The sequence below is a fragment of the Apodemus sylvaticus genome, chromosome 3, assembly GCF_947179515.1.
Source record: "Apodemus sylvaticus chromosome 3, mApoSyl1.1, whole genome shotgun sequence".
Taxonomy (NCBI): domain Eukaryota; kingdom Metazoa; phylum Chordata; class Mammalia; order Rodentia; family Muridae; genus Apodemus; species Apodemus sylvaticus.
This window is the reverse complement of record NC_067474.1, coordinates 149,816,092-149,843,113: the sequence shown is the minus strand read 5'-3', so window position 1 is coordinate 149,843,113 and position 27,022 is coordinate 149,816,092. Positions and strand designations below refer to the sequence as shown.

General features: G+C 42.0%; 1 protein-coding gene across 4 annotated transcripts in view; it reads right to left on the bottom strand.

Annotated features, from left to right (window-relative positions):
• The window catches only part of Hnrnpr (heterogeneous nuclear ribonucleoprotein R), a 32,360-nt gene extending 13,311 nt beyond the window's left edge, over positions 1-19,049 (bottom strand). Inside the window, exons 1-6 of one of the 4 annotated variants that reach the window (XM_052177780.1) lie at positions 18,922-19,049; positions 15,714-15,882; positions 13,433-13,551; positions 12,724-12,831; positions 10,336-10,449; positions 1,764-1,940 (exon numbers count right to left, since the gene is read on the bottom strand). In XM_052177780.1, the coding sequence (XP_052033740.1) occupies positions 1,764-1,940; positions 10,336-10,449; positions 12,724-12,831; positions 13,433-13,551; positions 15,714-15,870 (675 nt within the window). In that variant the 5' untranslated portion in view covers positions 15,871-15,882; positions 18,922-19,049. Of the gene's footprint in view, positions 1-1,763; positions 1,941-10,335; positions 10,450-12,723; positions 12,832-13,427; positions 13,552-15,713; positions 15,883-18,921 lie in introns of all 4 variants that reach the window. The other 3 variants (XM_052177781.1, XM_052177784.1, XM_052177782.1) reach the window with 3 other exon arrangements.
• Positions 19,050-27,022: the final 7,973 nt, after the last annotated feature.

The window sequence follows — 27,022 nt, the reverse complement described above, 5'->3', positions numbered from 1 at the left end:
TTAATCTAAAGAGTCCCACAATTTAAGATCAAACACTTGCCAAGCTCCCTCACACTTGCGGAAACATGAGTGTAGATTTGTTACAATCCCCAGTACTAGCTTAGTTCTATAACCTCTACTGTTCATCCATATAAAAGGGATAAAGCTAATCATTTTAACCCTGAATCAATCTCCCTCTCTCTACTCTCTCTCTCTTTCTCTTTCTCTCTCTCTCTCTCTGTGTGTGTGTGTGTGTGTGTGTGTGTGTGTGTGTGTGTGTGTGTTGTTTTTAAGACATGGTTTCTCTATAAAGCCCTGGCCATCCTGGAACTCACTGTGTAGATCAAACTGGCCTTGAACTCTGAAATCCACCTGCATTTCTCTACCTCCCAAGTGCTAGAACTAAAGGCATGCACCATCACTGCGGACTTATTTCAATTTTATCTACCTGAACATTTCTTTCCAGAGATTTTCAGAAGGAATACCTGAAAATGTTTATTCAGAGTCCTTGAGGATGAAATTAGATACAGATCAACAATAGCCAAAATAACTACACATAAAAAGTATAACTTTAATCAATGCCAAAGAAACTTGTAAGAGTTTCACACTATATATAAACCACAATTCTGAATAAAGCTATAAAGTATCAGAACACTTTCAAAGCTTTATGATGACAATAAAAAATGTGATGAATTCTTTAATAAATTTTATGTTTTAACATTCCTTACTACTAGTTTACTAAAAGATATTTAAAAAGTTATCCATGGGACTGGTGAGACAGCTCAGTGGTCACTGGCTACTCTTCCAGAGGCTGTGAGTTCAGTTCCCAGCAACCCCGAGGTGGCTCCAACCGTGTCAGGGCATCTGGATGCCCTCCCTCCCTCCCTCCCTCTTCTGTCATGCAGGAACACATACAAACACAATACTCATGTACATGAATAAACAAATCTTTTTAGTTATGTATACACTGTCAAAAAAAAAAGAGAGAGAAAATAAAGCCTTGACATGCCCTTAATATTGAATAAACGCGTTTAAAGAGAAAAAAATCCATCAGAAAAACTAAAACCTGGACCAAGCTAGTAAAGGACTAATTCAAACTAATGAAACAAGAACATTTGGTGGATACAGCTGTGGTTTAAAAAAAGGGGGGGGGGGGGGCAAGAACTGCCGTACCTCATTACATATGCCCTTAGATATCTGGCAAAAATCTTCCAAAAACAGTAACACTGTCACTTTAACACACTGAGAGAGTCAGAAATTTCTACAGGCCATCCTCAAAACTTATTGCTACTCTAGGAAACACAAGGCCTTAAAAAGCTCTTGGCAAAAAGGAAAGCCCTAGAAGGCCGGCTATTACATAGCAGAAAGAAGAGCGTTAGAATACAAGTTGTTAACTGCACAGCTGGATTATGATAAAAATAAAACATATTCACACTATTTCTTAAATCAATTCTAAAAAAGTCACGGTCTTCCAGTTACACTCTGCAGAACCATTTCATCCTCCAGTCTACTTCAGTACCAAATCTAAAACTTGACAGTGAGAAGTGACATTAAAAGAAAAAGAAAAAACTGAATTTGTTTGATAAAAAATAAAATTGCGCTAACCAATCTTGTTAACTTAGAATTATAATCAGAAAAAATAAAAGGTCACATACTAAATCAGTCAATATAAAGATATTAAAAGTAGTGACTAAAGGAAATTGAAACAATGTTAACTGCAAATGTTTTGAACTGGTTTATTCTCTCAAATGTTAAGTTCTTGAACAATGGATATTATTACATACCAGTTTAACTGCTTCCTGGGCAGCCTCCTTTCCACAGAAGGTGATAAATGCATAGCCTCTATTCTGACCAGAGAGCGGATCCATCATGAGGCGTAGATCCCAGATAGGACCAGCCTTCTCAAAAAGGGGCACCAACTCATCCTCATACAAGTCTCTTGGAATTTTACCTACGAAGACCTGAAATAAAACTTCCTTGTTAGAATTCAACATAAGCACTACATTTTAGAACCAGAGTCAGACTTCCTATCTCTTGTTAGTGGATGAAGACATAAGATACTTAAGGTAGAATGGGGACAATTTGAATCTGGCAGTTGATTTGGATTAAATATGAACCCTAACTTTTAATAAAGTCAGACAGATGAGGTTACAGACACGTGTGAGGCAGACGCAGGTATCAATGTGCTCGCCGAGGCCAGCCTCATAGAATCGGGTAGTTCCAGCCCTGCCAAGTTTAGAATATGACCTTGTCTCAAAACCCCAAAACAAAACAACATAAAAAAGCCTTACGGCCAACAACAAAAAGTTAAGGTCTATACTGAAAATAAAATAGAAACTGGTAGCTGCACAAAACTATACTAACAACTTCAAATTTTAAAATAATTCGCCTTTTCTCATAATCCCTGTGACTTACAGACTAACTTGGTCAATATAGTACAAAGTGGGATATTATTAAAAGAAAGAATATAGAAAAAGCTAATCTGTACCTTCATAGAAATACGGTACTCATTCTCATCATTTTTTAAAGCAGTAAGTTAGTAAGAAAATTAGCCTGGCTTTCAAGTTTTCTCAATATTAAAATCTTTATTATCTAAAAAAGCAACCTTAATAGTTTTCAAAAACTCTCTGAGACCCTCCTCCCTCACCCTTATTCCTAAGTAGCATACCATACTTGGCTAGCACATTTAATTCTAAAGTATGAAAAAAATTAATTTTTTACCATTTAAGTCATGGTATTTAATTAGAAACAAAAAAAATTACAAAGTAGGGTTAAGTTATAAGATAACAACATTAAAGTAGAAAATTAGCAGTTACATCAAAAAATTCAAATTTCTCCAACATCAATATTGGGGAAGGGTTCAAGACAGATTTTCTGTGTACCCCTTGCTGTCTTCAAAATTTCTTTGTAGACCATGCTGACCTCAAAGGTCATTTAGTAATGTACCTGCCTCTGCCTCCCAAGTTCTCCGTTTACAGATTTGCACCACATGCCCAGCTTTAAAACAATCTTTTGATAAAATATTTAAGCCACAAAACCTGAAACAGTAAACTTTTACATGAGATAAGTTTTCTACTGAAAACTCATATACATAAAAATTTTAAACCTGAACAATGACCTAAACCATAGACAACTAATAAAGTAACAAAAGCATTCTGAAACATGTGAAAGAGATGACTGGGAATGGGCATATAGCTCAGTGGTAGAGCACCTCCCTTAAATGAGTAAGACTCAGGCTTCAATCCCTAGCACTGCAAATAAAGTAAAAAAAAAATTATTAATGGTCAAGCATCGTAGTAGTGCATGCTTTTAATAATGTCCAGCACTCAGAGGCAGAGGCAAGTAGGGTTCTGTAAATTTAAGGCCTGCCTGGACTACATAATCTAACTTCAAACCAGCCAAGACTATATAGTTAATACCCTGTATCAAAAATAAATAAACACAGCCGGGTATGGTGGCGCACGCCTGTAATCCCAGCACTTGGGAGGCAGAGGCAGGTGGATTTCTGAGTTTGAGGCCAGCCTGGTCTACAGAGTGAGTTCCAGGACAGCCAGGACTATACAGAGAAACCCTGTCTTGAAAAACCAAAATAAATAAATAAATAAATAAATAAATAAAAATAAAAATAAAAAAAAGAAGAAAGAAAGAAAAAATTTAAATTATTTTTATGTATGTATGTGTGTGTCTGTCTGAATTCCTCTGGAATGGAGCCACACAGCTATAAGCCACCCAATGTAGGTGCTGGGAGCAGAATCCAGGTCCTCTGCAAGAGCAGCAAGTGCTCTTAATCACTATGCAACTTCCCTAGTTGCTTTTTTTAAAAAATTAAGTGGTTTTGTGTTTGTTTTGTGTGGGTTAAGTACATTCAGAGGCCAGTAGGTGGCATCAGATCTCCTGGAGCTGGAACTACAGGCAGTTGTGAGCAGTCTGACCTCAGTCCTAGAAAATAATTCAGAAGAGCAGCTACTGCACTTAACCTCAGAACTATCTGTGCAAATGCTGCACTGCCTGTTTAAGAGGAAGACTTATTTGTATTTAAGAGACTCATGTAGCACAGGTTGGCCTCTAAACTTATGACATAGCTGAGGATACCCTTGAGGTCTTGATCCCAACTTGACTTCCCAAATATTCAGAGATTATATAGTCATCTGCCACCACATCCTGCTCTAATATTTGTTTTCTCAAATGTATTGGGGTCAGTGTTTCAGAATGGAGCAATATTAAAACTGAATTTGGAGATGACTAAGTCTATTTAGAGAAGATGCTAAGTCCCTTCCACAGGTATGCTCTCATTAACAGGATACACATTAGTATCCTGAGGATGAGAAATGTACAAGAACCATGGCTGTTTCTGCTGGAGAATAATAGCTCAGTGCTCAATTCCTAGAACTTGCTGCACACAAGTAATGTACATACAAAGAAAAGACAGGTGCTGGGCAAGCCTTGAATCCTAGCACTCAGGACAAGGTGGCAAATGGATCTCTGTGAGTTTAAGGCCAATGTGGACTAAAGAAGCCTATTGGTCTCTGTTCCCAAACTTGTACTGATTACAAACATGCTACCAAGCCCAGCTTTTACATTGATGCTGGGGGTTAGAACTCAGGCCTCAAGCACTTTACCCTTTGAGAGACCCTGTTTCAAAAACATGAAGAGCTAGGCAGTGGTGGTGCACACCTTTAATCACAGCACTTGGGAGGCAGAGGCAGGAGGATTTCAGTTCAAGGCCAGCCTGGTCTACAAAGTGAGTTCCAGGACAGCCAGGGTTACACAGAGAACCCTGTCTCAAAAAAATTTAAAAAATCTTTTAAAAAAAAAAAGTGGAAAGCTAGATGACGCAGCAGGTTAAAAAAAAAAAAATGTTTGCAGCACAAGCCTGACAATCTCTGGAATCTACATAAAAGTGCAAAGTGAAAACCAACTCCATAGAGTTGTCTTCTGACCCTGATATGTACACTATGAAATGCAAACCATATCACTCATGAATACTCCCCACCACCACACATACAAATAATAAAGTTTAAAAAATAGGAGCTGGACGGACGGTTCAGTTATTACAAGCACTTGGTGCTCTTGCAGAGAACCCAAGTTCAGTTTTCAGCCCCTACAACAGAAGCTCACAGCACCTTGCACCTCCAGTTCCAGGGAACTCATGCCACTGTTCCCACATATAAATTAAATCAATCAGTCTTCTTTTTAAATATGTAGTGGGAAGAATGGAGGAAGACACCTAATATCAACCTCTGGCTGTTTTGAAACTGTGTTGCCCTCTTGGAAGTGTTTCAAGATACCTTAAAGAATATGGGGCTGGAGAGATGGCTCAGTGGTTAAGAGCACTGACTGCTCTTCAGAAGGTCCAGAGTTCAATTCCCAGCAACCACATGGTGGCTCACAACCATCTGTAATGGGGTCTGGTGCCCTCTTCTGGTGTCAGCAACAGGATGCTCATATATATTAAATAAATAAATAAATCTTAAACAAACAAACAAGGAATCTACCTTAAGAACAAGAAATATAGTTAATTCCATTTTTAATTTAGTCATCTTGTATGTGTGTTTATTAGAAAATTCTAATTCTAATACGAAGAACTCTAAGCCCAAATGATGTAGTCTCAGTCACACGGCAAATGGAAGGCTCACAAACATCTGTAATGGAATCTGATGCCCTCTTCTAGCTACAGTGTACTCATATGCATAAAATAAGTAAATAAATCTTTTTTAAAAAAAGAAAACAATATTAAAACTAGAAGAAAAATACTAATAGTTCAAAGAAAGTAGATCATATTCTCTGTTTGGTTTTGTGGTGCTAGGACATAATCTAAAGCCTTGTACAGATTGAATAAGGATTCCACCACTGAGTTTTATCCATCCCTACATTTATTTAATTTGTTTACTATTTATTACTGATTGATAGATATATAGAGTCTACATAGCCTGGCTGGCTTCAAAAGCCACAGGAGTCACCTGCCTCAAGAGCGGGAATTCTAAGTGTAAATCACACAACAAGCACACCAGCCCTACTCTGCCACTGTCCCTACTTCCCCAAAACCCCCAACCCCAGTCTATTTTGAGATGTTTTTGCTAACTGCCCAAACAGACCTTGAAGTTGAGATTCTCCTTTCTCTACTTCTCAAGTAGCTTGGATTACAGGTCTGAGCCACCAGCCCCAACTTAACCACACTTCTAAACTGCTTTAGAAGTATATCAACAAAAGGGAGATGACTCAATGATGGAAATGCTTGCTTTAGCATGTGTGTGGCCCTGGGTTTGATCTTCAGCAGTCACTATGAAACACATACACACATATAAAGCATAAATGTCAATTTTGAAGAAATCATGGCAGAAACAGTACATTAAAGATGAAGGATTAGCAGGGTGGTGGTGGCGCATGCCTGTAATCCCAGCACTCTGGGAGGCAGAGGCAGATGGATTTCTGAGTTCAAGGCCAGCCTGGTCTACAGAGTGAGTTCCAGGACATCCAGGGCTACACAGAGAAACCCTGTCTCAAAAAAAAAAAAAAAAAAGGATAGGGCTGGGCTGGGTGGTGTACACCTTTAATCCCAGCACTTGAGAGGCAGTGGCAGGCCAACCTGGTTTAGATGATGACTTTTAGGATAGCTGGAGCTATGTAGAAAGCCCTTGTCTCAAAATTAATTAAAAAAAGATTAAGGGTAGGGACTAGTGAGAAGCTCAGTGAGTAAATGCACTTGCTGAGGAACCCAACAACCTGAACTCTGTTCCCAGGATTCATACAGTGGAAGGAAAGAAACAACTCCCACAAGTTGTCCTATGATCTTCACATGCATACTAGACATGTGCATACATAAATGTAATTAAGTTATTCATTAAGAAGTGAAGGACAAAAGAAGCTTCAAGAGAGATCAGAGAGAAATAAAGCCAAAATCTTACTCATTTGTCCCCTATGTCTCACTAATGATGCATGCTTCTCTGAAGAACTCAGATGGACCAGAATCCCAGTCTAACCCAACCAATTATCACACAACATGATTTTATTCTTTTATTACACTTACACTGGGGATGGAAGTATGTACTGTGGCATACATGCTAACGTCAGAAGACAACATGCAGGAGTTGGTGCTCTCCTTCCATCATGTGTTGCAGGAATGCAACTCAGGTCACCAGGCATAGCATTTAAGCACCCTAACCCACTGAGTCGGTCCTCTTACAGGCCCACATTATATGATTTTAAAACAATCACAAACTAATAATATAACATGGTTCTAAACCTGAAAATACTTAGGATCGCTTTTGATATTAAGCATTAAGAAATGGAATATAAGCCGGGTGTAGTGGCGCACACCTTTAATCCCAGCACTTGGGAGGCAGAGGCAGGCGGATTTCTGAGTTCAAGGCCAGCCTGGTCTACAGAGTGAGTTGCAGGACAGCGAGGGCTATACAGAGAAACCCTGTCTCGAAAAAACAAACAAACAAACAAACCAAAAAAAAAAAAAAAAAAAAAAGAAATGGAATATAGGATATATGGCTCAGAGATTAAGAGCACTGATTGTCCTAGATAGAGGGTCCAGGTTCAATTCCCAGTACCCACATGGTAGTTCACTACCAGCTATATCTCCAATTCTAGAGGATCCAATATCCTCTTCTAATCTTTGCAGGAAGAAGGTATACAACTGGTACAGACATACATGCAGGCAAATCACCTAAACACACAAAATAACATAATTTAAAAAGTAGAATATTTGAACTATTGTAACATGAAGATGAAGATCAAAAGAACAAAAGCTGCCAGGCAATGGGGGCACACACCTTTAATCCCCGCACTCTGGGAGGCAGAAGCAGGCAGATTTCTGAGTTCGAGGCCAGCCTGGTCTACAGAGTGAGTTCCAGGACAGCCAGGGCTACACAGAGAAACCCTGTCTGGAAAACAAAACAAAAGGCAATGACCGTACTATACAAAGAGAAGACAGACCTTAAAATTGATACTGGAGCTGGTGAGGCGGCTCAGCAAGTAAATATGCTTTCCATACAAGCCTGGTGACCTAAGTTCAAACCTCAGAACTTCCTTTCCACGTAAGAGTGGAAAGAAAGAACCAACTCCACAAAGTTGTTCTCTAATCTCCATACAAACACCTACACATCAATCACATACACTTTTTTTTTCTTTAAAATAATGGTTAGTATAGTCATCTTTGCTTATCCATTTACAAACAAACAAACAAAAAATATGATCTTTGCTTCTGATCATTTCAAAGTTTTAGTTTTATGAGCAGACAATTTGTAATAGTCTAAAACCATCACTGTCTCCTTAAAAACTATTCGAATGGGAGTCTGAGTAAATTTTTTTCTTGTAACTCTAGACAACCTAAAACTCTCAAGTCTCACAGTAATACTCCCCAAATAAGGAGCAGATACCACAACTATCTGAGGCGTTACCTATCATCCTCAATCCCAGCACGCTGCTTAAGAGACTCCTACAAACATGCCTGGAACCTCAGCATGTGAGAGGCTCTAGAACAAGTTCAAATAAGCCTTGGACAATGAAATCCAGCAAAGTGCCTTGGAGCTTTGGTTAAAGCACTCGTCACATAAGCCTGATGATCTGATTTCAGTCCCCAGAGCAGACAGTGGAAGAACAGGCTCCCAAAAGCCTTCCCTCCAGCCCCCATGCCTATTCTCTCTCTCTCTCTCTCTCTCTCTCTCTCTCTCTCTCTCTCTCTCTCTCTCTCTCTCTCCCTCCCTCCCTCCCTCCCTCCTTCCCTCTCTCTCTCTCTCACACACACACACACACATCCTCTATCACACACTTCAAATGAGAGCCTATCTCAAAACAAATAAAAATAAATAAATCCTGTACCACTAAAGCTAGTTTAAATTTGTTATAAAAAGAACCACAATTTTTTTCTTTTCTTTTCTTTTTTTTTTTTAAAAAAAACTCTTTCATCAAATACTGTGCACTGTGTTCCTGGCACTAAATATAGACAATGGAAACATCCAATCAGGAAAAGTTCCTACATAACTGACTTTTTGTCACCTAGTTTCTCCATTTAAAGATCCAATAGTGCTACAGTACTAGGGAGAGGTCCTAGGACTGCAGGGTGTGGGAGGGACACAAGGCGCAGGGTGCTTGCCTAACACAGAAAGTCGGTGTTGGACCCTCAGCACCACATTAACTGCTGTGGAGTAAACTTGTCATCCCAGCACTCCAGTGGTGCAAGCAGGAAGAGTGTAAGTTAGCTAGTTCTAGGACAGCTTGAGCTACATAAAACTGTCTCAAACAACAACAACAACAAACCAAAAGAACAAAGGCATCTCAGATAGTAGTAGAGCACTCCTTTAATCCTAGCACTTGGGAGGCAGAAGCAGGTGTTACCTGAGTTCAAGGCCAGCCTGGTCTACAGAGTGAGTTCCTGGATCACCAGGACTATACAGAGGAAGAGAAACTCCTACAAAAGCCTGAGAGCCACTCCCTTTGAGTATGAACTGATGTGCTCACGCTTTCTCTCATCCTCATCTACACTTTCCCTCATGGAATTCCCTCCCAGTTAACACGTTTCTCATTCAATTCTAAGTGCATTTTGTGTTAAAAAGAGTAATGACAAACACAGTTTGTACTGACATTACAAAACGAAAATGGATTGAGACATGATGGCTCACCCCAGCACAACCCCAGCATTCAAGAGGCAGACAGGATCGTCAATTGTTCAAGGCAAGCATGATCTACATAAAGCACTTTAGGCCAGGAAAGGCTACATATAAGATTATATCTTAAAATAAAATAAACATGAGCTGAGTCCAGTGGCCCCAACACTCAGAAGGGAGAGCTGCGAGTCTGGGCTACATACTAAGATACCATTTTAAATGAAAGATTTAGGTCAGGAGCATGGCATAATGGTAGAACACATGCTCAGAATGAATGAGACCCCAAGCTCAATCCCTAGCACAAAAAAATTAAAAACTCTGCAAAATTAAAAACAACTGCTTCTCCTTCAGCAGTAAGCTCCAAGAATTGCTTTACGATATCAATACTGGGCTAGAGAGATGGCTCAGTGGTTAAGAGCACTGTCTGCTCTTCCAAAGGTCCTGAGTTCGATTTCCAGCAACCACATGGTGGCTCACAACCATTTGTAATGGGTACCAACACCTTCTTCTGGTGTGTCTGAAGACAGCTACAGTATGCTCATACATATAAGATAAATAAACCTTGAAGAAAAATATTTCTATACCAAGGTTAGTTACCCTTGTGACACAAATACATATAGATACTACCAATATAACACTAGCCACACTTTGAAAGTAATCAAGTACTTTACCCACATCATACGTTAGATAATACAGTTAATAGACTGGAAAGATTTTTCCACAAAGGGATAAGAGCACTTACCTCTGTTCCAATTCCAGGTTGCATACCAGAGTACACATTGTCTGGTGGAGGACCACCATACTTCCTCTGTCCTGTGGTTACATCCAAAGTATAACCAGTCCTCTCAAGCAAGGCCTAAAAATAATTACACATGTTAAACTTGAAAATATAAACACACACATAACCTATAACATCTCATGAAATGCATTATACGATTAATTTAAAAAGGAGCCGCTGGAAATATAGCATACACACATGAGGCACTGGATTCTATTTCCAGTATCACATAAAAACCAGATATGGGGCCGGGCAGTAGTAGTGCATGACTTTAATCCCAGTACTTGGGAAACAGAGGTAGGCAGATCTTTAAATTTGAGGCCAGCCTGATCTACAGAGTGAGTGAGTTCCAGGACAGCCAGGGATATACAGAGAAACCCTGTCTGAAACCACAACCTCCACTCCACCTCCCCATAAAAAGAAAAATGAGGGGCTAGAGAGATAGCTTAGCAGTTAAGAGAGCTTACTGCTCTTCCAGAGGACACAAGTTTAGTTCACAGCACATATGTGAAATGTCTCATTATTAACTGTCTGTAACTCCAGGTTCAGGGAGTCCAATACCCTCTTCTGGCTTCCATGGACACTGTAATCATGTATACAAACCTACACTCAGACACACATATACAAATAATTAAAAATAACAGTAAACTATTTAAAAGAGAGAGGCTGGAGAGACGGCTCTTGCAGAACTTATGGGTTGGCTCCCAGTACACACACACCAGCTCATAACTGCCCTTAACTATTCCATTTGTCTGTTTCATAGTCTTACCACACCACAAGCTCAATACAACTGAAATATCTCACAGGATAGACTCTAAATTTGGCAACTACCAAATAAAAAATTCTGATTTCAAACCATGAAACCTTATTATCTGATCCCACCTCACTAACATTAGTTAACTGAGGTCATTGAGACAATGCTCTGGCCCTCAAAACTTGCACTACAGTTTAAATAACACTCACATGAAGTTTCACAAGAAAGGCTTATAGAGCTGGGCGGTGGTGGAGCACGCCTGCAATCCCAGCACTCTGGGAGGCAGAGGCAAGCGGATTTCTGAGTTCGAGGCCAGCCTGGTCTACAGAGTGAGTTCCAGGACAGCCAGGGCTATACAGAGAAACCCTGTCTCTAAAAAAATAAATCCAAAAAAACAAAAACAAAAAAACCAACAACAACAACAACAAAGAAAGGCTTATAGCGTATCTCTTGTCGGCAAGCAAAATATGCACTCTACCAAAGAAAGAGAAGGGCTTTGCATGTTAGGTATTGCATTACAAAGAGCAACACCTGATTTATGTTTGTTAGATTTAGTTAACCCTAGGATTCCACAGGGATGGATGTCTTGGACCTTCCATTTTTCTACCAGTGGAAGGGGGATAGTCTGTCAATCAGAGTTGTTACATAGCAGTTGGGAATTTGTGTTAAGAATGGAGCTAGATTGGGACTGGAGAGATGGCTCAGCGGTTAAGAACACTAACTGCTCTTCCAAAGGTCAGGAGTTCAAATCCCAGCAACCACATGGCTCACAATCATCTGCAATGTTATCTGATGCCCTCTTCTGGTGTGTCTGAAGACGGCTACAGTGTACAATCTATAGACATAAATAAATAAAAAGGAATGGAGCTAGATCACTTAATAAACAGATGAGAATGGAGGAGAAAAGTATAAAGGCACTTTACAAACTTAGTTATACCTAAACCTGAGCCACCTATGCACACAACACCAAAATTCAATACTATTCCAATTAAACCTGGGAGAACTGCATAGGATAAAGCACTTGATTAGCATGTGTAAGCCCTGGGCTAGATCCTTCACTGCAACCTAAACAATACCCCCCCTCCCCTGTTAATTTAGAAAAAAAACTATTTGCCTTTCAAAGCAGTTTATCTAAGTAATAATAGTGACAATGAGGATGACAGGGAAAGAGTGTAGCTATTCTACATATGAATTCATCTAATCTTCACAACTTCAGGAGGTAGGCACAACCAGGCCATTTTATAAACAGTCATAAAAGGTCAAGACCATTTTATAAATACACAGAGTCAGAGAAAATTCAAAAGGAAGAAAGCAGTTAGAATACAACAGCTCTTTCCTAAGATTAAAAGTCCTAGGCTCTGGCCTTTACTTGAGCACTCAGGAGGCAGAGGCAGATCACCTTGAGTTTGGATTCAGCCTTGGCAATACAGTGAGTTCCTGGCCAGTTTGAGCTACATAATGGGACCCCGTACCAAACAAAAATATATAAACAGTGCTTATAAAGTAATAATAAATATGTCCTTCCCTCTTTGTCAGAAGATCAAGGATCAAGAAAGAGTCTAAATTAGACCTTTCCATCAACTGCTACTATAACTCACCTTGATCTTTGCTTCATCAGGCCCTTTCGTGGACTCTTGTACCTTACTGCCTTGTTTCTCTCTTTGCCTGTAGGTCTTCATAACTCCACATAAAAATGCACTTTTGTTCTAAAAGATGCAAGCAATTCAAAAGGAAGAATTACCAGGAATCTCTGAAGGGTCAAATACACAATAAATTTAAATTTAAATGATGGCATTTCAACACCAACATTTTAACAAAAATATTCATTCCATTCATTCAACAAATACTTTGACATGCCAGAGGCTAGAGCAGACAACATTACGACAGTGCCTCGGGGAGCTTGCCTTCTAAACTAGGAAAAAAAAAAAAGGGCTTCCATCTGTTAATATTTAATTGAATCTGGACTATCTTTCCAAAATGGCTAAAAGTATTTCTCACACAAAGATAGCCCCCCGCCCATTGTAAGCAATTTAAACATATAAAACTGTAATAGTAACAATAAAATCAAATCATGACTAAGTTTTTAAAGTAACTTACTGTATTAAAAGGTGAGGGAAGATTTTTGCTTTGTGCTCATGCTTCTCAAAGTCTTTGACACAGAAGATCTTTTTTTCTCTTAAATTTTTCCAAAGGAGAGATAGTCACAAACAAAATAGACCACTTCCCCACAGGGAAAAAGAGTACCACCACAGTTAAACAGGTGCAGATCATTAATTGCTCAGACACATTTGCTAGTACTGACCTTACCTGGACATGAGATAAGTCACTCTCTTTGAACTGCTGTAGTACAGACAGAGCTCCTTCTTCATTAAATTCCCTGAGAGCATCAATTGCTCTCTCATCAAGATCCACATAAGCTACCAACCCTAAAAATTAAATTGAAAAGGGTTAACATTATTGTAATAAAAGGGGTAAGCTAAACTGTCTAGTAAAGTCTAGTAACATTGTTATATTCAATACCATCTCTGACAAACTATATTTTCACTTAATTTTATGCATATACATAGCTAAACAAATGAGATATAGAAAGGTCAAATACAAAAATCAAAGATAAAATATCAACTATAAATGTGAATTTTAACTTTAAAAAAAAAACTTTAGTAGAAAGATCCTAAAATGTTTCTAACTCCCCCAAACAGCAGTAAGTTCTGGAAGTCTGATACACATACTTTTACTACAGATGAACCATTCACTTAGGAAATTCTGGTCTATATTAGAGTGGTAAGAATACACTCTTTCTCAAGGATAAGCATTCAAATTATAGGTTGTTATACTTGTTTACTATATAAGAGGTAAGAGAAAATATGAAAACCAATTTTACTTAATTCTTTCCACTCCAAAGAGCATCAAAGGTTTTCCCTCCTTAGCACCAAACATAAATTAAAATGTGTTTATCCAAGCATCTAGTTTGCTGCAGTCAGAATGTGGAAAGGCATCTTAAATTCTACAAATGCAAGTGCAGCTTGCTAAATCAATTCTGAAAGTTGTACTTTAGGTCAGTCTTTTCTTTTTCTGAAGTAACAAATTGAGATTTAAAAAATACTGTGGCATTCATAACACTGTCAATAATGACAATCCCCTTCAAATGTCAGTAAAAATGTTACAGAATTTTAAATTATGCAGAAAACATATATGCTGCATTCTATATATGTAATCTACTTAACTAATCACAGAATATCTACTAATGTTTAAAAAAGGAACCTTTTCAGAATTGGTCCAGTGTAAAATAGAAATACCTGATAGGCTAACATTCCCCTCCCCAAGCCCATATGAACCAACAGCAAAAGTTATTCTATTTTGGTAAAGCCAAAAGTAAGTTTATTTAATACAGTAAATAAATTAGAAAATAAATTAATGCCACTTGCAAAGTTATTGTTTAAATATTGCCATGTCATGTTTTAAACACTCAGAATGAGCATGGCTAAGCAATTGGAGTTTCCTCACTTGAGTATTTCGGACCACCACCCAAAGTCACAACTCAGGACCATCATGAATCCATCCTGTCAATGCAATCCTTCACCCAGATCATTGCCTCTTAGTAACAAAGCACTATACAAGGAGATCTCTAAGCAGATCACTGCTAGTTCTCTAGGACAGAAATGTCACAGAAGTTCCTGAGGACTGGTTTTCAAATGGGACCATCACCCAGGAGTCATTTTATAAGCCATTTTAGTGTCTAAAATTAAATCTTAGCTGCAAGATTTAAAATATTTTAAGAAAAAAAAAAACCACAGCTATGTCTACTAAATTTAAAACATTTCTAAAAGAAACAATTCAATTCTCTCTCCTGATCTGGATAGGCACACAAACACAGAGGCAGAAAGTTTCCATCTGTGGCCCCGAAGGAGGCCACATTTACTTACGCACACCATCCCCTAAGGATAACTATTTCTCTCCCTCTTTAAAACTTCACACCACTGACACCAACCATATTAAGATGTTCAAATTTGCCTAAGCACTTAACCGTGGGACTTACACATTAAGAAAAAAACAAAAACAATAAACAGCTGTTGCAAACCAAACACTTCCAAATTACCTGAGAGATGTGAATTTCTGTCTATTAGAAACTAGACAGGCCACAAACTCTCACGGAGTATGACATATATTATCGTTTCAGACAATACAGTCTAACTATTCCTCTTATTATGCCACCTAATCAGATGTAAGCTGACTTAACAATCACTTTTAAAAAGCTAAAAGTAGAAAAGTAAAAGCAAAATGATGACTGATTTAGGTTAAGGGGGGAAATGCAAAATTTGGTATGCTGAAACATACATTTTAATTGGTAGTAAATCTAAGACAAATTGATGTTCTGTTCTGAAACAACTAAGTCTGCATATTCAACACTAAGGCTTCAAAGTAATGAGACAGGAATAAAGTCAAACCCAATATGCCCTCAATGAAGGGAAAGTATTTGCTCTACAAAGATCACAAACAGTAAGCATTATTTATCCTTAAAATCTATAAAATTCAACGTGGTTTGCCCTCACTTTCATAACCAGTCAGAAACAAGAAATGCATATTATACCTGTCTGAAATATTTCATCAAGTCTTTCTGCCACCTTCTGTGGGAGGCCTGCCTCTATCAGTGTCTTGTAGTGTTCTGTGTGAGTTACACTGGAAGTATCCATTGGTTCTTCCTCTTCTTTTAACTGTACCGCATTACCATTCACCTGATTAGCCATTTTATTATGCTGCTGGAAAAAATTCAGGAGCTATATTACATTAAGCCAGAAATAACTAGTTTGTAGGACAATGCATGATTTACCTGAACTAATTTGTACACATGCTGCTAATAACTATCCAGAATATTTTATGCCTTTTGTGAGCATCTAATCTAAATTTTCAGTAATAATCTTGTGAAACTACAGAAAATGTACATGGAAGCATTGGGTCCTTAAGCAACTTCATGTACTCTGGATTAGAAGGACTGGAATTTACTGCAGGTACAATTGCTGAGTAACAAGCAGCCGTTGTGTTCTGGGGAACAGATCAACAAACCACCACGAAATCCTAAAGGGCCCCTCAGTTTACAGAGTTCTAAAATTTGATTTAAAACAGAATGAATACCCACACATCACTTAATCAGGTTTAAGAACTTTCCATTTTCCCTGGCTCTGCTTCAGAAACAACATAGTATGAAATAAGTCCATGTTGTATCTAGTTCAATGAGCTGGTGGCTTGGGTTCCCTCCACCTCACTTAAAAACACAACTTTCACATTAATTTTTGTTCTAAAATTAATTTGCTATTCCCATTCACAGATTTAAAAGAAAAAATGACCAACTTTAAAAGCTAAGCCATTGTTTAAAGTCTACATAAAAATAATTGAGCTAGAGTTGAGGTTGCTTCTTGTTTAAAAAAAAAATCAGGAGTATGAGTGGAATTTTTCTTGTCAGTGACAGAAAGTTGTAAAAAATACTGAATAAACAACTTCCAAAAAAAACTTCAAACACTATCTGACTGCCCTAAACTTGGTCAGATTTCTCAGATTAACCTACCAAAATCATTTTGTATGTTCAGCCTGTATATAATGCTGAAATGGACCAATTCCCTGAAGAGAGTAAATCACAAAAGCATACAAGGCCCGTCTATGCTACCTCAAAGTCAGGGAATTTAAGTGTGTGTGAGATTACATGTGATGAAGAGAATGGGTGGCTCAAGAGACATCGCAGCACAGACAGAGATAAAGGCATGATGAAGCTGAGTCTCAAGAAAATACCTACTGCTCCTGAAGAAACATGACACAGAAACCACAAGTCACCTACAAGCACTATAGCCTAAGATAGCCAATCTATTCCTGATCAGCCATCAAAAACTATGCAAAAGCTGTTTCCTGACCCAAAACAACTCTTCATCTGAACATCAACTTCTATGTAATTGAAGTTAATGATAGAAGAAAGAAGAAAGCAGGAGGAGAAACAGAGCGGGAAGGGTGTCACTGAGAATGACCTGACAACTGTATGACTTCTCATCACAAACCTTGCCCTAGCCTCCAATGTCTACCGAGACGCGACTGTACTGAAACAGCTAATCTGGAGGCAAGCCTCAAATTCCGATGAACTAGCAAAATTACAAACATCCAAAACTGGCACAAGAAACTACTAAAGTACTAGCACTTAAGATGAACATTTTTACTGATTAAAACAACCTAGTCCTATAAAGAAGCATTCTAAAATCCAAAATCTTCCTGTGGACATACATTTGTGCCTTCCCATTCCCTCCCACAAACACTATACTAAGATCACCACAACTCAAAAGTTCTATGACAAGACCTTCATAGCACTGCACCTATGACTACTACGTTACAAGAGAGGCAAATTAACCGAGAAGTTCAATGAACATCTGTTAAGGTGGAGTATTTTTTAGAAGTATGCGTGAAGCAAAATGACAAGTTATGTATTAAGCACAAGACATATTTATGACTATCATTGCTATTAAAACTTTTAAAATGTTCAGACTTTGTCAACTTTAACCTAAAAAAAAAAAAAAGTAAAATAGACTCCAGGAAATAAAACCTTCAAAATCAACGGGGAGTGGGGTGGACTCTTCAAGCCAAATACAAAGTGCTCAGTTAAAAGACTTATGTTATGAGACCATTTAAACTCATATCATTCAACAACAATGCCACACAGCCAAACCATATTTCTGGATGCAGCAAATATTCTAAGGTGACTGGAACCCTTTGACACAAACATTTTTGCAAAAAAAAAAAAGGAATTTACAAAATAAAGTCATTCCAATAAGATTTATAAGGACTGCTGGGAGACTTGGGAAGTCAGTAGTACTAGCTCCTCCCTGACTTGTGGCGAACATCTCTAAGCAAAATGTTAAAAAGAACCAATGAAAGCTAACGGTTATCTCAAAGCTCGGGAGTGTCAAGCCCTTAATCACTACAACTGACTCCTGACACATACATTATGCTTCTAAAGGGCAGGGGGGAAAAAACTCAAACAGGTAAGGAGAAAGGACTGAACCTTTCAAGAGCCCCTGGGCTTTTAAAATTCTGGCCACTTGGATACTACCGTGTAAGAAAAAGAAGTGCTTTTCCAATCTGGAGCGCCTATGACATTCTCAGAATTACCTAGCTCAGGCGCTGCTCGAAACCAAGTGTCACGGCCTCTAGTAGTCATTTTTTCCTTCAAATCCCGGCTCGAAGCATGCAGGTTGGGGATCGAACGGGAGGAACCCCCCCCCCCATACCTCGGCCCCTCGGCTCCGACTCCCGTAAAAGTTTGCTCCCGGCTCAGGTAACCCCAGGACTTGCACCCCGCCCTCGGCTCACCCCACCCCCTCAGGCGCGACCCGGTTATCAACACATCCCACTCGCGGCCCGGCGAGATGCCGGTCAGGCCTGACGCAGGCCTAGGGGCAAGCGCTGGGGTCAGGGGAACGCCTGAAACCCTTCGCCCGTCCGGGCCGCGGACAGCGGCAGGCGGAGGCGGGAAAAGCACCGCGAGACCGGCAGGCCGCACGGAGGACAGCGGACCGAGCGATCGGGGCGCCGGAGGGGCTGGGAAGGATGAGCGCGAGGGAGGAGGGGCCGCGGCGGGACTCAGGCCCACGGCTGCGCGGCCCGCAGGAGCACAAACCGCCCCCGGCCCATCCCCACCCCCACCCTCGGGCCTCGGAGCAAAGACCCAAACTGCAGGCCAGGGCGCCGAGCCTGAACCAGGCCGAGTCCGGTCAGACCGGGACTCCCGGCCCCTCCCCCCCGCGGGCCAGCGCGAGACTCACCAGGGCAGAGCGGGGGGCTGGCGGTCTGGCCCGTGAGAATCGGCGCGAGGCGCTTTGAAAACGACTAGAAATGGCGCGCGCGCCACCCCCTCCCCCCTTGCATGGACAGAGACGCGATCCCGGCAGCACGCGGGGTTTCCCGGAACTGCTTCCAGGGACTCCGTGCGGCCGAGCAATCAGCCCACCAGGTTGTCTGATAGGCAGCTCAGCGGGCCAATAAGAGAAGGGGAAAGCGGCCCCCCACGTCGGGGACTCAGCGGGCCAATCGGTGTGGCCGTCGGACTGAGCCAATGAGGGTTCTCAGCGCCCCTGGCTGAGGCGCCTCCGGGGCGGGGGCATGCACACAAAGGGGTCTGTCGGTGGGAGCCCCTGGTAGTGGCGAGGCTGCGGGGCCGCAGGCCTTGCGTGGCCGAAGCTCCTCCCTCTCGTCTAGCACCGTTACGAGGTTGAAAATCTAGGCCTCGCGCCGCGTGGCCACCTCCGGAGCCCCGCCCCCTCGGGTCCCCGAGGCCACGCTCCCCGCAAGGGCACTGCTACCCGGCACAGGAGTCCCTTATCTCCAATCCTCCCTCCCGCCGTGCAGGCGGGCCGCAGAGTGTTAGGTCCCAAACACACCCTTTGCCACACACTCGGCTCCATCAATAGATCATCTTGGCTCTGGTCAAAACACAACTTAGGGCTGATTCAATTCGTGTCTCTGGAGATTTTTCTGTAGAAAAGCATTCCTTAGAACGATGGGAGAAGGGGCTGGAGAAATGGTTCAGCGGTTAAGAGCACTGTCTGCTCTCCTGGTCCTGAGTTCAATTCCCGGCAACCACATAGTGGCTCACAACCATCTGTAATGGGATCTGATGCCCTCTTCTGGTGTGGCTAAAGACAGTGACAGTGTACTCACATTAGAGAGAGAGAGAGAGAAAGAGACAGACTATGCAAAGCACAAACATTCTTTTTTTTTTTCCTTTCCCAGACAGGGTTTCTCTGTGTAGCCCTGGCTGTCCTAGAACTCACTCTGTAGACCAGGCCAGCCTCGAACTCAGAAATCCGCCTGCCTCTGCCTCCCAAGTGCTGGGATTAAAGGTGTGCGCCACCACCACCCGGCTAAGCACAAATATTCTTTAAAAGAAAAATGATCGGAAAAACTGCCTGTTTTTCCCTCCCTGGCTCTTTTCCACGCAGAATAACGTGGATCTGACTCGAGTGATGTTAACAGAAAGCAGGGACCCTTCGGAATTTGGAGAACAGAGTAGGTAGAGCGACCAGATCTACGACTAACAGCCAGGCAGCAGGCAAAGTGTTCATTTCCAAGAAACTAATACCTCTTATTCATAAACCTCTCTCACCTGTCACTCCTGTCCCAACACCACCTCAGTGAAGAAGGTCAAATCTGCTTCCAAATGTATCTGGAGATCATGTTTCTCAAACCCTATAAACAAAACTTTTATACGGTTTTGTCTACCCATGCATTTTTTGAACGGACATCTGCAAAAGTGCCCTTGATAGGAACTTGATGACCAATGTAGTGGTGTTGGGAGGTGGGGCCAGCAGTGGGAGGTGGGGCCAGCAGTGGGAGGTGGGGCCAGCAGTGGGAGGTGGGGCCAGCAGTGGGAGGTGGGGCCAGCAGTGGGAGGTGGTGGGAGGTGGCACTAGGACTCCACCCTCAAAGGATTAACGCAGACTGATAGGCTCCGGGCTGTGAGTTTGATGCCCTACTCTGGATTTTCTCTGCATCTTTTGCGCTTCCAGCGTAAGGTGACAGAGCAAGGAGGCCCTTATCCCCCTGTGCTCTCAACATTAGCCTTCGCAGCTTACAGAACTGTAAAATGTAAACCCTGTCCTAGGGGCTGGAGAGATGGCTCAAATTCAAGTTTAAAAACCTGACTGTGAATCTCCACTTAAGTAAAAAGCCTGGCATGCACCTGTAAATCCCAGTGCCGATGTAGACTGCGACCAGAGAATTGCTATGCCTGCTACCAGTTTAGCTCCACCCTCAACGAGAGACCCTGTCCCCAAGAGAATAAAGCGGCGAGTAGAAGAGCAGGGTGCCCATTTTCCTCCTCTGACCTTGGTCTGCACCTCCCTCCGCACACGCATAAGCAAACACAGCATTCAATAAAACCCTCTTCTGTATAAATCACCCCACCGCAGGTATTCTATCTTAGCGATACATATATGGCCGTATGACACCCGTTACGTGTCCAGGGCCAAACCAATATTATGGGCTGTAAATCACAGACCTCCTGAGAGCTGAGGCTGCAGCTCAGTGTTAGAGCATGCTGGTCCATACAAAGGGCTCCGAGTTCAGGCTCTAACTCGGGGCCTGGGGGTGGGGTTCTGGTGGCTGGAGAGATCCAGGTTCAATCCCAGAGCCTATATGGTAGCTCACAAATGTCTGACTACTCCAGTTCCAGAAGATCCAATGCCCTTTTCTGACCTTTTAGACACTAGGCACACATGCGGTATGCAAGCATATATGCAGGCAAAAGCACCCAAACAGGCTGGAGAGATGGCTCAGCAGTTAAGAGCACTGACTGCTCTTCCAGAGGTCCTGAGTTCAAATCCCAGCAACCGCATGGTGGCTCACAATCATCTGTAATGGGATCTGATGCCCTCTTCTGGTGGGTCTGAAGACAGCTACAGTGTACTTATATCTAATAGTAAATGAATAAATAACATCTTTTTTTAAAAAAGTTAATGTAAGAATAAATTTGAAGTCACAATACCAACCAGTGTGGTGTGGTGGTACTGGCCTGTGACCCTATCCAGCAGGGGGTGCAGGGAAAGGGGAGAGCTATCACTATCGCGTTATACAAGGAAGTTCTGGCCATGTAGAATAAAAGATCATTTGAGCAGGGAATTTAGAGTTCCACTGGAGTGTGCGTCTCAGCTCTGATCTGACCTTGGTGTCCTCGTGTGTAAAGGAAGGAAAGACTTCATCTACTGTGACCATCAAATGAGATGACATGCTTGGTGACTTAAGACATGCGAAGGAATGACCAAGTCTATTTGATGAAGTCCTGTGAGACATTCTCTTTCATGACAAAAATTTGCTTTTTATATTTGAGACACGGGCCTGGGGTGTAACTTGCTGCTGGCAGAGTAGTCGCCTGTCATATACAAGGCTCTAGGTTTGGTCCCCAGTACCACAAAATAAATAAATAAATAAATAAATAAATAAATATAAATAAAAGTAATAATAATAATAATAATGATAATGATACAGGCTGGTGTGAGGTCTTAGTACACAAGGGCACTGCCGCTGAGCATGGCGGCCCCGCATGATTTTATTGAATAATATGATATGTACCTTCTTCAGCTGACAAACCAGCCACCTGCCACCCCCACAACGCTAATTTTTCAGCTGGGCGGTGGTGACGCACGCCTGTAATCCCAGCACTCTGGAAGGCAGAGGCAGGCGGCTTTCTGAGTTTGAGGCCAGCTTGGTCTACAGAGTGAGTTCCAGGACATTCAGGGCTACACAGAGAAACTCTGTCTCGAAAAAGCAAATCCAAAAAAAACAAAAACAAAAAAATAAATAAATAAATAAAAATATTTTTCTTTTCTGTCCTCCCTCTTTTCCTCCCTCCTCCCCCTCTCTGTCTCTGTTTCTCTCTTTTTACGACCTTTACTTTTGTCTGTGCCTGTTGTGTGATGAATTTGTTTCTTCAGTTTCTTCCAGGATATCTTTTTCTTCTGTGCAACCTCCTCTGCTGGCTTTGGGACGATTTTCTGCTCCTTTTCAGTGAGGATCGTCTCCATGTGGCTGGGGGTCATGGGTAACCCGGCCAGAAGCTCTCTAGGCTCCACAGCACATCCCTGGGGCTTTGTTCACTGGATACGTAGAGAATCGACAGCTAAACCCTGAAGTTCAGCATTACTGTCTGCATTTTTAAGCATGTGCAGCAAAAATTCAGCACCCTATGTCCAGCCCTGCTGTTTGGCTTGGGTACGCCTACAAATTCCATTATATCACCAGAACTACACACATGCCTTCTTTAAAGAGACATCTTTCAGACACTTGGTGGCTTTCCAAATATGAACACCCTTGATGCCCTGGCCAGTTTCGTGGGTGTTCTTAACGAGAACCGAAATTTTGAATCTCCTGATTTGATTTGCATGGTTTTGTAGGGTTTCCTGGGTCAAGAGGGTAGTGAACTATCTTCACAGGTCATCTCAGGCTGCTTACAGGAAAAGGAAAAAATATTTTTCCACCTGGAGTTATAAAGACTTGTGTTAGTCGGGCGTGGTGGTGCACGCCTATAATCCCAGCGCACTTGGGAGGCAGAGGCAGGTGGATTTCTGAGTTTGAGGCCAGCCTGGTCTACAGAGTGAGTTCCAGGACAGCCAGGACTCCACTCGCTCGAAAGGTAGAGAGGGAGGCAGGCAGAGTTCTTTTGAGCTGGAGGGCAGCCTGGTCTATAGAGTCAGTTCTAGGAGAGGCTACACAGAGAATCCCTGTCTACAAAAATGTTCTGCAAAAATGGAAGCACACTGTCCAGTTAAAGTACCTTTGATGAAGGACTGGAGCAAAAGATCAGAGATCGACAGCACTTGTTGCTCCTCCAGGATCCACACGGTGGCTCGCAACTATCTGTAATTCCAGTTCCAGAGGATCTGAAACCCTTTTCTGCTCTCTGCAGGCCCCAGGCACACTTGTGGTACAGAGAACAAATGCAGGCAAATTATACACACACACACACACACACACACACACACACATTAAAACAGAGCAAAACAAGTCAGGCAGTGGTGGCGCACGCCAGCATTTGGGAGACAGAAGCAGGCCGATTTCTGAGTTCAAGGCCAGCCTGGTCTACAGAGTGAGTTCCAGGACAGCCAGGGCTATACAGAGAAACCCTGTCTCAGAAAGGAAAAAAAAAAAAAAACAGCAAAAAAAAAAAAATGAAAAAACAGTGTTATTTTTGTGTTTGCCAGTGGAGGCTAGAGAAGAGAAGGGGGCCAATCATTACAGGCTGCTGTGAACTATCCAACATGGGTGTTGGGAGCCAACCTCCCATCCATGGAAAAATATCAAGTGCTCTTAATTAGTGATTTCATGTCTCCGGCCCCTACATTAATTTATAAAAATCAGAACTAGAAAGAAGGCTCGGCAGTGAAGAGCCCTTATTGCTCTTACAGAGGACATGTGTTCCATTCTCAGCACCTGTGGTGGTGGTAGGAATATGCTCGGCCCAGAGGCTGGCACAATTAGGAGGTGTGGCCTTGTTGGAGTGGGTGTGTCACTGTGGGTGTGGCTTTAAGATGCTCTTTCTAGCTGCCTAGAAGCCAGTCTTTTCCTAGTGGCCTTCAGATGAAGATGTAGAACTCTTAGTTCCTCCTGCACCATGCCTGCCTGGATGCTGCCATGTTCCTGCCTTGATGATGATGGACTGAACCTCTGAACCCGTAAGCCAGCCCCAATTAAATATTGTTCTTTTAAGAGTTGCCTTGGTCATGGTATCTGTTAACAGCAGTAAAACCCTAAGTAAGACAGCACAACCATCTGTAACTCCAGTTCCAGAGGGATCTGACTCTCTTCTGACCTCCATGGGCATCAAGCCTGTGTGTCTCATCTATGTAGGCAAAACAGTCACACATAAAATAAAATTAATAGACGGGCAGTGGTGGCGCACGCCTGTAATCCCAGCACTTGGGAGGCAGAGGCAGGCCGATTTCTGAGTTCAAGGCCAGCCTGGTCTACAGAGTGAGTTCCAGGACAGCCAGGGCTACACAGAGAAACCCTGTCTCAAAAAAACAATTAATTAATTAATTAATTAATTAATAAACATACTCTTTTTTTTTTTTGTAGATAGAATCTTTCCCTGTCTCCCCAGCTGTCCTAGAACTCACTATATAGACCAGGCTGGCCTTGAACTCACAGAGATATACCTGCCTCTGCCTCTGCCTCCTGAGTGCTGGTATTATAAGTGTGTGCCACCATGCCTGGATAACATATCTAATTTGAACTAATGTGAGCATAAGTGTTCATTGAGTTCATTAGAAGCTATCAGATCCCCCAGGAAGTTAAGTTACAGCAGGTATGATTGACCCAACATGGGTACTAAGAACTGAACTGAGATAGATTGTCTGGAGAGGCCGTCTGCATCCTCAACCCCTGAGCCATCCCTTCAGTGTGCCTGCCATTATGATTATTTTTTAATTGAATTTACTTCTTAGGTTCAGAGGAAGAATATTGGGGGACGGACAGAAAAAAAATATATAATGAGGAGAGCTCTCCTTTCCCAGCCTAATTTTTAAAACGAAATCATCAGTTTTAGTTCCAGTCAGGATTACCAAGTCCAACTTTCAAGGGTTAAATACTTGGACACAACATTCTTCCACTCTACAGTAGTAGAATTCCCTGGCAACTCACCACCAGGGCCTCAGAGTTCCCACCCAGTGACATCAAATTCCCCATCCACTTTAAAGAGACCAAAACAGGCAATATCTCAGCAGGAGCCACATCCCAGCAGACTGTTGCGCACAGCTCCTCCTACCCTAGTTATTTTCAGGCTTCCCTATAGGCGAGCAGAAGAGATACACACCATGGCGGTGATAGTGCAAATCTTTAACTCAAAATCCTGTCAGGGTCTGAGAAGTTTTACCACCCATATTCAAACACATGGGTTAAATACACAGATTCACAAATCCAATTCTACAGGGATTGTGAATCTTGTTTCCAAGATCAGTGTGGTGCTGTGGAGTAATTATAGCGTTCAGTCTAACTTTAGCACATGTTTGGAAATTCAACAAAACACTAAATAGACTGTGTATATAACTAAGCCCTCATTACCTTTAAGCTAAAATATCCACTGCAGGACGGGGCATGTGCTCTGTAATTATCGTGAATAATAACCACAGTATAAGGTTTTTCCACTTACAGCCTTCCAAATTCCAAACCTCTCTAGACATCGTGCTCACATTAGCACATCTTGAAATGGGACAGACCTTTTGCCCTGTGACTCTTCTGTCCTGGTTGCTCCTTCCTGGTCCTCCCTTCCCCTCCTGATCATTATATATTGTTGGTGCTCCCAGGACTCCATGCTTCTCAATCCTCTCACACATCCAAGACCCCTCATTTCTTTCCACACTTTTGCTACCACTATTTTTTTTCCTTTGACAGGATTTCATGTAACCCGAGCAGTCCTCAAACTCACTGTGTAGTACTGAGGGTGACTTTGAACTCCAATCCTCCTGTCTCAGCCTCTCTTACATTGGGATTACAGGTGCATTTTCTCATCAGGTTTATGTGGTGCCAGGGACCAAACCCAGACTGTGAGCACACCAGCCAAGCAGTCAACTAACTGGCTACAACTCCAGCTCCTACCATTTCCATGTTAGTGCTATTCTCACTAATTGCTAGGTATGGCGTTTGTGAGTGTGTGTGTGTTTGTTTGTTTGTTTGTTTGTTTATGACAAGCTCTCACTATGTAGCCCAGGCTATCAATCCTCTTGCCTTAGCCTCCTAAGCTCTGGGATAGCCAGCATGTGCCACCATGCTTAGCTTCCATGTTTCTTTAATCTACGGCAACATTTCTGGTCTTGAATTTTGGATTCATATTTAACACTCCACCAGTTTCTAACCCCATGAGTGTGGTACATAGCTGCAATCCCAACACGTGGAATGCTAAGGAAAGAGAAGCATGAAACCTTTCAGAGCCAGCCTGGGCTACACATTGAGTTCCGAGGCTAGCTCAAGCTACAGTGTGAGACCCTGTTTCAAAACAAACAAGCAAGAAAACAAACAGAAAACGACTGTCCCCACTAGTCAACCCCTTTGTCCTTGAGCTCAGCCACATCAGCCACCTGGTGGCTGTCCCCTCTGCGAGATCTGTGCTCAGCTCCTTCTCGCAGATAACCCATCCAGCTAGTCCGAATTCTGCCCGCCCAGAGAGCAACTGTGGCTTCCTTCTTTGCAAGCCTGGGGACCCATTACAGAGCTTTGTAAGTACCAGGCAAGTGTTCTGCTGCTGACTTACACTGTGGAGGGCTTTTGAGGCTGCTTCTAGAAACTTGGCAGGAATTTGACATTGGGCCAGGACATGGAAGTAAGGTCAGGCAAGAATTTGACTTTGGACTAGGACCAGAAAGTAGGCTCGGCTAA